Genomic DNA, 12,958 nt, shown 5'->3' with positions numbered 1-12,958 from the left:
GCTCCAGAGAGAGACAGAAACAGCAAATAGACTTCAATTCAATGCTCCCCTTACCCCTGAAACTCCACTGGGATCTAAAGAAAATGGTGCCCCCTGCTGACTGAGTCTGGGCTTGCGCCTCCCCTGGGCCCCGAAGAAAAATCCCTGGAAGCCCTGTGCACAGAACTGCAAGCAGTGATGTATGTATTGGAGAGTGCCCTCCTTTTCCTAGGAACATGTGTGGTAATGACTAACACCACACAGAGCCCTGTCAGATACATCCAGAATGCTGGCTACATTTGCATTTCCATAATTCAGAAAAACAACCCATGCTTGTTTGGTATATCTCAAGTAATGAAGGAATAATTTTTAGATGAAGTATGTCTAAAATGATGGGTTGTTTATCTGAAATCCACATTTAGCTGGGCATTATTTTTATTCACTAAATCTGACGGTCCCCAACCAAGTGTGGAGGAGCTGGGAGACGAGCGGGAACGACACTGGGTGGGCCGCTGTCCTCGGGCGCCTCTGCAGTCCCCACTCCACCGCACAGCACAGGCAGCACTGGAGACCAGTTCTCACTCCATTTGCACGAGTTCTCACTCCGGCGCCCAATGACACGACTCGGTTTGGGGAATCGCTTTTAATGAAATGAGCCCCGCTAATGCAAGACCCTACACAGTGTGCATGGACCCCATTGAGAATCTGAAGAGTGCTATGGATTCTTTTTTACAGAAGAATGACACGTGTGAGCACTTACGCTATCACACACACACACCTTTACATAAATTTTCAGGGAGTTCCCAGCCTTCCTGTAAGAGTGATGCCTTCCTTCTAGGCACTGGGTCTGAACGCGGCAGTTCTGGATTCTGAGGAGGAGGAAATGGTGCTTAGTCACAGCCTAAGCTGACACACGGTGCTTCTAGCAGCTCTGGCCTCCCACGGACCGTGACGAAATACAGCAGTGGGCAGGAAGAGAGTCCGTTTCTCCCCTTGGGAAATGCCTGGAGCCTTTTCCCTCTTCCACCTCTCCCAGAAGGAACAGCGAGTTGGGCATATTCGGACAGAAAACCCAGCCACCCTCGTGCACTTGCTCGTCAGCCACGTGGAAGGCGCTGAATGAGATCACCCCTCACTCCAAGACCCTCTTGGCTCCTCTTCCCGTCCTTCTTGCCATGGCAGGCACAGCCCGCTGGTTCCCAGTCTGAGGGCTGAGTCTGCCAGAAATCGGCTTTCGCCAGCAGGCGAATGCTTCCAGAGTACGTTCTGGACACTCTGAGCTGGGTGAGCAAAGCCATGGCCTGGACATTCTGGGAGCAGATCTTGGAGTAGGGGAGTGGAGTCCTAACTGGGGAGCCCCTCGGCCTCCAGAGTCTGCTCCTGGCCGGCAGAGGGAAGGCGGGAGTGGCCCCGGTCAGAGGATGTGGTTTCCACTCTCAGAATGTTCTAGGTGATGAAAAACCTCATTGCAGGCTGCTTTCCTCTTTGTGGGCATGCTCATGTGGCAACCCATCTCCTGTGGACCGCACTGTGGAATACGCCCCCAAACTGAACTGACCTCGTTGTCTCAGACATACAATCATAATGAAATACCCAACTGTTTTGCATTGGATGTTTTGCATTGAACGTTTTCTGCAATTAAAAAAAAATTAACATGTCATTTTCTGTATGGTGTTATGATTTCCGACTTTCATTTCTTTAGAAGCGTCCTTTATTCTAAGAAGGATAGCTTTTCCTAAAACTTTTAGTTTAAAATGTCCTTTTATAAGCCACTAATGGTGATACTAGATTTTTTTTAATGTTCTTACCTGAAAAAAAAAAAAAGCCAGCACACCTGCGTCGGCCCTCCACACTATCCGGAGCTCTCCTAGAATGGAAGACGCCAACAGCAGGGCGCCGCCCGCTGACCTGACCCGTGGGAGCGGAGACCGGCTTTGGGGCCCTGCCCTCTCGCAGCCCTGTGACGTTCGGCAGACGCATTTCAAGCCCCCTGTCCCAAACACGGGAGACTTGTTCCTGGCCTCAGCTCCCCCCAGGAGTGTTGTACAGACAACAGGCCACGGGCCGAAAAGCCTCAGGAAAGGAGGGGCCCAGCGAACACAGGAGATTGCTGCTCCGAAAGACAGCTGGCGCGTTCTGGGAAGGCGGGGCCGAACGATCCCGCAGAGACCCGGGACAATTTCCCTGCCAGGGCATCTGGGGAAAGTGACCGGCACCACTCATGAAATGTGCAAACTGTCCCAGTGACAGGTGGAACCGGGCTGCAGAGGCAATGGCCCCCTGGGGAGCTCTGCTTCCCCTCCCTCAAAACCGCCCAGGTCCCAGACACAACTACAGCTGGGGAACTCTGAGTTCTGGCTAATCTCAGGGACACACCCAGGGACTGCCTGCAGGTCACCCAACCCTCTCGAACTTCTTGTTTCATTTCTAGAAGGTGCAGGTGCTTGCCCAGTCCTCTTCATGAGGGCGTCACAGGGCTGGGAGAAAACACATCATGCATTCCTAAATACCTCCCTTGAAGACTAGCCACAGTGTTTAATTCCTGCCTCATTAAGTCCTTTGAAAAGTATTGTGTAATTTTTCTGTCTTCTAATGTTTAATTCCATAACAGCTTTCTCCATGGTTTTACCCCAAATCACATTTGTGGGCAGGCAAGGGGTGTTCAGGGCACACAAAAAACCCTTTACCTGGAACCTGGGCACGAACAGCTGGGGAGGTGGGCCTGGTGGTTTGACCAAAGCAGACTTAAGTACAGTCCACCCCAAACTAAAAACAGTGTTTGGAAAAACCCAGGCTGGTTCCCTCCCTTATACACATAGCTGAGAATTAACTGCACGTGAAAGGCCTTTGATCTTTAGAAACCGGAGGCATCAGGCCGCCCAGGGTTAGGGATCAACAATACTTTTGTTCAAACTTGTCTGGAATTTCACATTTATCAGCCCTATTATAACCTAACAGAGTGCTGCTGGATTGAGTCTCACCTGGTGCGCTCAGTTCTGGAGACCCTGTGGGTGAGCACGCCATCCCAGATGCACTGGCAGCTCACACGACATTTTCAAACATCTTCAGTTGAGCTGGAAGATGTCTCACTGCAGAGCCGCTCTTCTGCCCGAGCTCTCACTTGGAACCGTTGGAGGCCGCAGCGTGGAGAGGAGCCAGGCCGTTTAAAACCCCGTTCCCCACTTGGCGGCGGAGCCAAAGCTCACTCCCTCCTCCTTTCATCTTCCCACTCTCTCCAGCTCAAGCCTCACCTTGCCCAGATGCCTTCCTCCCTTGTTGCCCCTGAACACCTGAGGCGCGATGATTCGTTAACCCGTCTCCCCACTAGACTATGCGCCCCCTGAAGGCTCAGTACGGGTGCCGCTCAACTTCGAACTCCCTGCACACTCACAGGCGTGGCGCACAGAACGAACACACACAGACGAACACAACCGGGCTTCTCACCCACTGCTGGTAGGACACGCTTGCTTTAGCATCAGGTGGAGAGCTGCGCTGAGATGCAGGAAACTCTGCCTTGCTCTCGGTGGCTACTGTTAGGCGTATCTGAGACAGCCAGTGGGAAATGGCAGGGGGCAGAGGGAGGGAACTGGTCTGATACCTGGGAAAATGTCTCTTGTTAAGACAACAGGCCCAGATGTGGATTGCTTGTAGGCCCCTGGCCCTGGTAACACGCTCTGCCTACCTAACCGATCCACAGGAGAAAATCAGTCCAATAGAGGAGGAGCTAATTGATGCAACTCTCGGGATGAAAAACACACACCAGGGAAAGGGGTGAAGGAAGGAGGTTCAGCCAGATGTACAGAAAACCTCTTTTCTCAAGGAGTTCAAAATGAGAGGGGGCCTTGAGGGCCAGCACTGCAGTGACGCCCGGGCCCCTGGAGCGGGAGACGAGTGCAAATGAGGTAGGGCTTGAAAGGCTGGGCGGGGGGTGGCAAGGCAGGGCTCAGGAAGGAGGCTGGGCTCCCATCTGGAGAGCCCAGGGGCCGGAGCTGCTGAACAGATGGAGTGAAAGTTGCAGCTGGTGGAAATGCACTTTCATGTGTAAAGTGCGGTCCCTGGAGGTTCACGATTTCCAACTCTGAAGGCAGCAGTGGGCAGGTGGCTGTGTGCCATGCTCCGCCTCCTCTCCCCGTGGCCACCCAGAACACTCGACAGCAGCTCCGTGCCAGGGCTCAGCCACCCTGCCTTCCGCCAGCATCCCTTTTCAACAGAGAAAAGCTGGCATGCTGACACCTTGCCACAGCCAGGATGGCAGAGGACTGTAATGCTTTGGCAGCTGAAGGGGGCAGGGAGATGGGAAGGATTAATCCAGCCTCCCCAGGAGGGGACCAGGTGGACTGAGAACAGACAGAGATGGAGAGGGAATGCGACGTCCCAGAGCCGTCCGTGACATACATATCGGGTCTCCGCTCTTGGGTGAGCTGTGGGGGCAGGGCGGGCAGTGGAAAAATGCAAGCACACAGCAGACTCTCAGGCTCTAGGCTCAGTTTACCCCACCCTCAAGAGCAGTTTCTTGACCTGGCTGGTGGCTCAGTTAGTTGAAGCATCGTCCTATATGCCAAAAGGCTGTAAGTTCAATCCCTATGGTCGGTACCCGGTCTGAGAGCATACAGGAGGCAAATGATTGATGTTTCTCCTTCCCCCGGACCCCCTTCCTCTCTCTCTAAAAATAGTAAATACATCCTTGGGTGAGGATATAAAAAAAAATTTTTTAAGAGAAATTTCTTGAAGGGAGACTATATCTAGTTTTTAAGACAAATATTTGCCCAGCAGAGCTTTTTCACATGCTGTGGCTCGAATGTGGTGACCTGCCCCGGCGCATTCAGACCCTCACGCGGGGGAACAGAGGGCACAACTATCTGATCTACTGGAGTTCCTCCCCGCAACGGTCAGGCTCTGGAAGGAAGCGGCCACCCGACCGGGCAGCCACACCGAGAGAGAGGCAGCAGCTCGGGCAGCGTGAGCGTCCGGCTCTGCCGTGTGCCCCCCCCCCCCCCATTCGAGTCGGGCTGCGCTCCAGGTCATCGAGAACAGAAAACTGCCAACTCTGTCTTGTTAAAATCCAAGCACTTTTTTTAGAATATGTGGTTTCCTTTAAAAAAAAACAAAAAAAAAGCAGACTGGAGCCCAGTCCTCTCTCCCTGTCGTGTCCGTTTCCCCGCGAGAGGGCACTGTCTGAGATAATAACTTAAACGTTCCTGCAGGGGAGGCAGACCCCTCTTCCTAGTGGGACGTCTTCTTGGCTCCTTTCCCAAACTTGGCATCCAGACCGAGACCTACGGGAAGAGAGAAAACAGGCTGAGCGTTGTGGGGGAAAGTAAAACCTACTCATGGTTTGGTGGGAAAAGAAAAGGTTGGCCAAGGTTCCCCAAAACTGGGGCTGTAAGTCAAACTAGTTCCCACACATGGGTTTTATAAAGCCCCCTCGGAGAAAGAGAGAATGGCATCGAATCGGTCACCAAGACACCGGTAACTGTGCATATATACACATACAGCGAGACTGAAAGAAACATGAGAGTCAAAATTTCTAAGCTTGCCCTCTCAGCCCGTCTACAGCAAGCATAAACAGGGAATAACTATAGTGATTCTACCCTGTTCAGTGCCTGGGGAAACCTGAGTCACTGAAAGGAAATCACTAAAATGAAATGCTCATTAAGGCGGCTGGATTACAGGTAATGCTTCCTTTTTTCTTAAAAAAAAAGTGTTCTCATGACATGGGAATTCTACTTCTGGGTATTTCTCCAAAGAAAATGAGAACACTAATTCAAAAAAATATGTGTTATTGCAAGATCATTTACAATAACCAAAAACATGGAAGCAACCAAGTGTCTGTCCATCAATAGATGAATCAATAAAGTAGATGTGATATACACACACACACATTCATGTAAATGATATAACAGACTATCACTTAGTAATAAAAAAAGAATGAAATCAAACCTTGCCATTTGCAACAACATGGATGGACCTAGAGGGTGTTATACTAACTGAAGTAAGCCAGAGAAAGACAAATAATCTCTGGCTGGTGTAGCTCAGTGGACTGAGTGCCAGCCTGCGAACCAAAGGGTTGCCAGTTCGATTCCCAGTCAGGGCACATGCCTGGGCTGGAGGCCAGGTCCCCAGCAGGGGGTGCATGAGAGGCGACCACACTCTGATGTTTCTCTCCCTTCTTCTCTAAAAATAAGTAAAATCTTAAGAAAAAAGACAAATACTGCATGATTTCACTTATACATGGAATCTTAAAAAACAAAACAAAACAACATAACAAAACAAAAATAGACTCATAGAACCAAAGAAAAAACGGATGGTTGTCAAAGGGGAAGGGGGATGGGCAGATGGGTGAAAAAGGCAAAGAATGGGAGGTACCAACTTCCCACGACAAAATAAATACGCCACAGAGATGCAGCGAACAGCACAGGAGATCCAGACGGTAATACTGAAACAACATGGCATGGTGACCGACCGTTACTAGATGTGGTGTGGTGATCACACTATCAGGCATAAAAATGGTGCAGTTATGTTGTATACCCAAAATGAATATACTGTTGTATGCCACCTACACTGTCATTACAAAAATTTGTTTTTAAGTTTCCCCCCAAATAACTAAATGAACTTCATACATGTACAAGTAAATTTTAGAGAAAAAAAATAATAAAGCTCTGTTACTCTCTGTGTGGCCCAGAGACGCCTGCGGTGGGTAGAACTCACCCAAGAACACGAGCACGGTGCCCACCCACTGCATGGGGCTGATGGGGTTGGCAAAGAGGATCACGGAGGCCAGAATGGTGAAGAACTTTCGAGTCGTGGTGATGATAGAGCAGGTCAGGGGACCAAAATACACAACCGTCATGAAGATGAAGCTCTAGAGGGAGACAGAGACAGGCGGGGGGGTCAGGCTGGTTCTCGGGTCACTGCCACAAGGTCAAGGTCTCAAGTCAGTACCGGGACATCAGGACTAACCCTACCACCCTTCTTCTCCCAGCCAGGCCACCCCCTCTCCAGGCGCTCACCTGACCCAGGGCGCTGGTTAGGCCGAAGAGCAGGATATTATAGAGGATGGCAGGGTACCTTTCAGCAAAGCTCAAGAACTCCCAGAGCTCCCCAGTGAACAGGATTCCTAGGAAGAAACGGCACAAGATGAACGGTGCAGCCGGTACGTCCACACCCTTGCAGACACCCACGGCAGCCCGCTGAGGTAGTCTGAAAGAAGGTGAGACGTGGGGAGTGTGGGGAGTGAGCTCTCATTACCCCATCAGGCATCCTTTCCCTATTTTTCTCACTAGAGAAATTAAAGTCTCTTCCAAAAAAGGTTTGAAAGTTAATGTTACTTCTGCCAAAATTGACTGAAAGCAGAGATCCTGAGACGTGGTGGAGACACTGCCCCCCCCCCCCGCCCCCCAGCTGAAGGCAGCCGAGCACCGCTCACTTCCAGCCATCGGCCGCCTCCTCCGTTAATTCCAGTGAGGGTTTTTATACAAAAAATACTTCCTACGTGTGCCCAGATTTGGGAAAGGTTGTGAGGTACCGATCTAAAAAGCAAATGCATTCACCTTTTCAAAGATTTTATTTATTTATTTTCAGAGAAAGGGAGGGAGAAAGGGAGGGAGAAAGAGGGAAACATCGATGGGTGGTTGCCTCTCGCATGCCCCAGCTGGGGACCTGGCCCACAAGTCAGGCGTGTGCCCTGACTGGGAACCGAACGGGAGATCCTCTGACTCCCAGCCCGGTGCTCAATCCACTGAGCCACACCAGCCAGGGCCAAATGCGTTCACTTTTGAGAGATATTCAATGTATAGCACATACCACTGTCTCGCCTCCCCTAGAGGAGGGTGAGTTCCCAAAGTACATCTTTGTTCTACTGCCGTTGTGTCTTCCCACATTACCTAGCACAGTATACCCCAGACCGTGCCAGGAACGCGTGGCTAGCACAGCCTGCCAGTGAAGGTTTCTCCAGGACAATTCTCCGGAGCTTGGAAATAAGGGCACCTTAGAGTCGAGGCAGGACTTTGGCCCCGGCCAAGTTAGCAACTGGCATCCGAACAACCGGGTAAGGGCAGCCTGCCCTCTGGTGACACGTGGAAAGAACAGCAGAAGCGCTCCTTACCAGCTCCGAGCAGCAGCGTTGACCAGAGGTTAATGTTCAACATCATGTGGTTGGAGCCTGTCTGGTAATGAGCCCGCATGTGGTCCTGGGAAACACCTGTCAGCCCGTCCAGGGTCAGAGATAATAACTGGGGGGAAAAAGGGTGCAACTTGCAGTGGGAAGGCCGACAGTGCTCCTCCCCAGCCCAGGGCACAGGGCTCTCGTCTTTCTGTGACTCCTCAGAAAGCTGTCGCCTTAAGACAGAGCCCTCAGAACAAAATGCCGCCATATGGCCATGGGTGGGGGATGGAGAGAAACCATGCAGGCTCCCTTGTCCCCCAGGCACGAGGGTGACAGGCTGAGCCACATGCTTGTAACATAGTCAGGACAGGGCAGGAAGCCTATCACTTTCCAACGCAATGCCACAGAGCCTGGTGTGCAGAACCCCACAGCAGGCTGCGGGGAGCCACATACACACTCCCATTAAAGCTAGCGAGAGAAACCCTATTCCTAGCAGGTTGGCCTCCGGGCACGGAGGAGAGACTGGATTCTGCCACCACACTGCCTGGACTGGAATCCTGCGCAGTGTTAACCACTGACTGCCACTAAGAGTCGGGGGCAAGGGACTTAATCTCTGCGTTCAGTTTCTTTATCTGTGAAATGGAGATACTACTATCTATGTTATAAGGTTATAGTTGTAAAAATTAATCAGTTAGTACGTAAACCACTTGGAACAGTGCCTAAAAGCATAGTTAGCAAGAGCTACTCTATTATTATCTATCTCCGACTCTGGCTTCCAGGTTTCTCAGAAAGCCACGGTGAGAGACGCACTATTCCCTCACTCTTTGTTCTCAGACCTCTGTGCTGTCGCACCAGCATTTAGACACAGGCCTCAGAGTCGTCCCTTCAGCACGAGAGCTGAGCTGCAATGACACATTTCAAGCTTCCCACTCTGGCCTTAGCAGAGCCAGGGGCCATGCAGCAAGAGAGAAAGACCAGAAATGGGGGGCAAGGAACGACACAGCCTCCCTCGAGACGTGTAACCAGCCTTTGCCTGCCACGGTGGGGTTGTTCCTTGGTGAGGGTCCCTGGGAAAGGCGGCCTCTCCCGCCAGGATCACGTACCAGGAGCAGCTCTCCGTAGCCAACTGTGTGTTCTTCCATCCCAACCACTTTCTTGGGTTTGTACATGAAAAGGGCCACTCCAGCCACAATTAGCAACACACACAGGTACTTGGCCTTTGGGTACTTCTTCTTCAAGAGGGTCACTCCAAGGAGCATGACTACAGGGAAGAAAGAGAGTGAAAAATTCAGGCACCCGCAGGCATTGCTAAACCCAACACCCTCCGCCTAGGAGCCAGGGAAAGGTTCACAGGAGGAAAGAACGTCTGAGAAGGAAGGCCTGCGGATGATAACAGGAGGGTGAGGCTGGCACCTAGATAGACAGGGTTGAGCAATAGGGTTGAACAGAGAGTGTAAGGCAGGGGAAAGGCAGAGAACCAAGATGAAAGGTCTGGGAAGGGACAGGGCAAAGGTGACTAGAGTAAGGAAGAATGAAAGGTTGAGAGAAAGTAACTCATGATCAAAATGGGGTTCAGGGTGTCTAACGGCCACGTAAGCACATGGGACACAAAATGACTGACCACGTGAAGCCTCTGGCTCCCAGCTTATGCACAACCAACACCAAAGGAATTGGCACAGATGACAGGATGGGGGGGGGGGCACACAGAGGGAAGCCCTGGAGATAGCGGTGATGGGGTGGTGCAGCCTGAAGGGACACGGAACTCCAGCAGAGAAGGTGAGAGCTCATTATAGAACAAGTGAGGATGGGAAACAGGACACCATCTTCTTCTGCTTACCTGGAATCGGTTTGCAGGATTTACCAAGGACCTGAAATTAAATTCGGCAAGTCATTTCTGAGCATCTGTCACGTGCCAGGCACTACACTAGGTGCTGCATTAAGATGAGTCCGTGGGGGCCTGCACCAGAGACCGCGGCCTCAGAAAGCAGCCCTACCGTCTCGCCCCACCCCCACCGAACCTTGGATCTATGGTCCTTCGCACTCTAAAGCTCTCAAACACACTGTCTATTTAAGTCATGGACCCGTGGGAAGAGTCCTTAGTTTTTTGTGGGTTTTTTTTAAGATTTTATTTATGTATTTTTAGAGAGGGAAGTGAGAGAGAGGGAGAGGGGGGGAGAGAGAGAGAGAGAAACATAATGTGCGGTTGCTGGGGGTCATGGCCTGCAACCTAGGCATGTGCCCTGACTGGGAATCGAACCTGCGATGCCTGGTTCGCAGCCCGCGCTCAATCCACTGAGCTACGCCAGCCAGGACAGTTCTTTTCAAATAACATCTGAGCCAACCCTCATCCCATCCGGAGGTTGCACCTGAGTTGGGTAGTTGACAAACTGCAGTGCTGAGTTGCTGGAGACCATGGCACCCAGATAGGAGACAGAACAGGCAGCATAGAGCCAGCTCCGGGTACGGTCCACCCTGGCAGTGTCAAAAAACTGGATCACTGGGAGAAGACAAAAAAAAAAAAGAAAGAAAAAAACAGACAAGAAAAACCTGATGGCAAAAACCTAGAATGGACCTCTGAGTCAAAGTCAAAGCCACATGAAAGGAACTTGCCAGTCAAATAAGATAAGAAACACAAGCTATTTCTGTCCTCTTGCACTGGGAAATCTCTGTAGATTATTCAATTTTCCAATCCCATCTAAGCTTAAAACGAGACCACATCCTGGGCAGGGGTGGGGCACTCACTGAGTTCAAGGGACTAGCCAGCCTGCTGCCAGCCCCCAGGGAACAGAGGGAAAAGCGCAAACCGTGTTTGAAGCTGACACATCAAGGAAAAATCAAAGGGACAAAGAAAAAATTAGGTAGTCTCTGCAGGGATCTGAAGTACAGAAGGCCCATTCTCTGCACGTGCCTGACTCAGGTGGTCTAATGTAAGGAAATAGGGTTTTACCCTGTGCCAAAGCCATGCGTTTTACAGGCTGAACAGAGGGGTGGTATGAAGTGCAAAAGGGAGTGGGGATCTTGAGAGTTAGACCTTATGGTTGGACCACTGCCTTGTGCCCAGGACACAAAGAGGAGGGCACCTAAAAGTTGATTACTATCGAGGTACTCACAGATCTTGGCAAACACGGCATTGATCACACACTGGATGAAGACCAAAGTTAAGGCAAAAGTGAACTTCTCCTGCTTGGCTCCCTCTCCATACCTTCCTCTTGTTCTAGGAATCAAATGTATGAGAGAAGAAATTAGTGTATTTCCTTCAATGTCACCTACTAGGTCCAGAGCCAAGGAAAGCTTTGAAATTATCTTGCCTCTCTGGATGTAGGGAGAGTCTGACAAGGATCCCTGGGCTCCTTTATAAAAGGAATCGATTTTACTGGATTTAGAAACCAGACATCCCAGTCTGCTAATCCCGTGGCCCAGAACAAGAATATCCGTTAAGGATGGAGTTAGAAGAAACGTAGAAAACTAGGTGGTGACTCGAGGCACTGCAGGCAGCAGAAGAAATATGGGCTACAGCAACGAGGCTGAGGGCGAAAGCGTCTGCTGTCTGCAAGCATCTAGGAGTTCCAAAGAGGAACCGGCACAGCTCAGGGAAACCTGTTTGAGAGCATAAGTCTTAGTCTGTAAAACCCTGGCCCTTAGCACCAACAGGGAAAAAAAGCAATGAAGGGAAAATAAATCAACAGCTCCCAAGACCAATTTTCGCGTTTTGGACATCTGGGAGGCTAAGCCGCGCTGCAAAGGTTTTGGGGTGCTGGGAGGGTGGAGGGCGAGAGGGAACACCGTGGGCAGGGGCCGTGAAGACTGCGAGCCCCACCAGGAGCTAAGAGCTAGAGGGAGGAGGCGGGGTAGCGGGGAATGTCCGCTTTGCGACCCCTGGGACACGCTCACATCTTTTCCTGCAGGATCCCATAGTAGAAATAGCAGACAAAGACGCCGAAGAAGCAGAGCGGCAGGCGCAGCCGGTCGGGCACCAGGGAGCTGCTAGCGGCCATGAGACGCCCGGACGACCCGACCGGAGACCCGCTCACAGCCGGCAGCGGCAGCGGCGGCGACAGCTCCAGTCGGACATCGCCGACCGGCGACAGGGGCCTCATAGGAGCTGCATGCGACCGCCACTCAGCAGGGCCCAACAGCCACCGCCAGAACTGCCAGCTCAGAACCGCCGAGGGGGAAACTCCTCAGAACCCAGAAACCGAGTCCAAGGAAAGGAAACCCACCCTAAGACGTTGCCTTCGTCCCTAGTGGCCAGGAAAGCTAGCTGTCCCGGGGATAAAGTGTTGCCCTCCAGATTTTTCCGATCAGGCAATTCCGAGGACAACTGCAACCCGGAGCTCAATGGGGCGACCTACGAGGAACGCGGCGTGGAGTGATGAAGTATAAGGATGTGGAGGCCGCCGATTGGCTGCGCTGTGTGAGGACGGACAGCTGGGCAGGGAGGTGGGGCGGGAGGCTGGGGATCGGGTAGTCTTCTGCCCGGTCGGCAGTCAGGCTTCTGCGGGGTCCTAACGCCATGAAATTCTTAGTGGAGCCTTAGCGCCCCCTAGCCGCTACCCAGCGTCATCGACTCTACCGGCTCTACCAAAAGAACGCTCAAGGCCCCGCGTTCGAGAGCAATCCTCCTACAAAGGCAATTTCATTCACGTAGGCCTCCTAGGACAGCAGGGCTTTTGTCGCCGTTCCTTCACGTCCAGGCAGGGCAACCTACGCACGACACCTAAATTCCGAGCCACAGTTTTCTATCTGTAAGCTAGGGATAGATAATCGGTAATAGCCACCTTATCACCTCTTGACTGTTCCAATGAGCTGAGATTTGTGAAAGTATTTTATATATTGTAAAGTATGCCGTGCACGTTTAAACCATTATGATTCATT

At 51.6% G+C, this 12,958-nt stretch overlaps 1 protein-coding gene across 1 annotated transcript; it reads right to left on the bottom strand.

The window, feature by feature from the left end:
• Positions 1-5,031: 5,031 nt before the first annotated feature.
• On the bottom strand, positions 5,032-12,184 carry SLC35B1 (solute carrier family 35 member B1). Its single transcript, XM_045836860.1, has 9 exons — positions 11,975-12,184; positions 11,194-11,297; positions 10,450-10,580; positions 9,921-9,951; positions 9,187-9,344; positions 8,084-8,210; positions 6,990-7,096; positions 6,688-6,841; positions 5,032-5,255 (listed from the first exon to the last, which is right to left on the bottom strand). The coding sequence occupies exons 1-9, from the start codon at positions 12,178-12,180 to the stop codon at positions 5,203-5,205; spliced, it is 1,071 nt and encodes a 356-aa protein (XP_045692816.1). The 5' UTR covers positions 12,181-12,184; the 3' UTR covers positions 5,032-5,202.
• Positions 12,185-12,958: the final 774 nt, after the last annotated feature.

Source organism: Phyllostomus hastatus, unplaced genomic scaffold (genome assembly GCF_019186645.2).
Source record: "Phyllostomus hastatus isolate PE091 unplaced genomic scaffold, TTU_PhHast_1.1 phas_contig_210, whole genome shotgun sequence".
Taxonomy (NCBI): domain Eukaryota; kingdom Metazoa; phylum Chordata; class Mammalia; order Chiroptera; family Phyllostomidae; genus Phyllostomus; species Phyllostomus hastatus.
The sequence above is the reverse complement of the archived record's forward strand: the minus strand, read 5'-3'. Positions and strand labels throughout refer to the sequence as shown.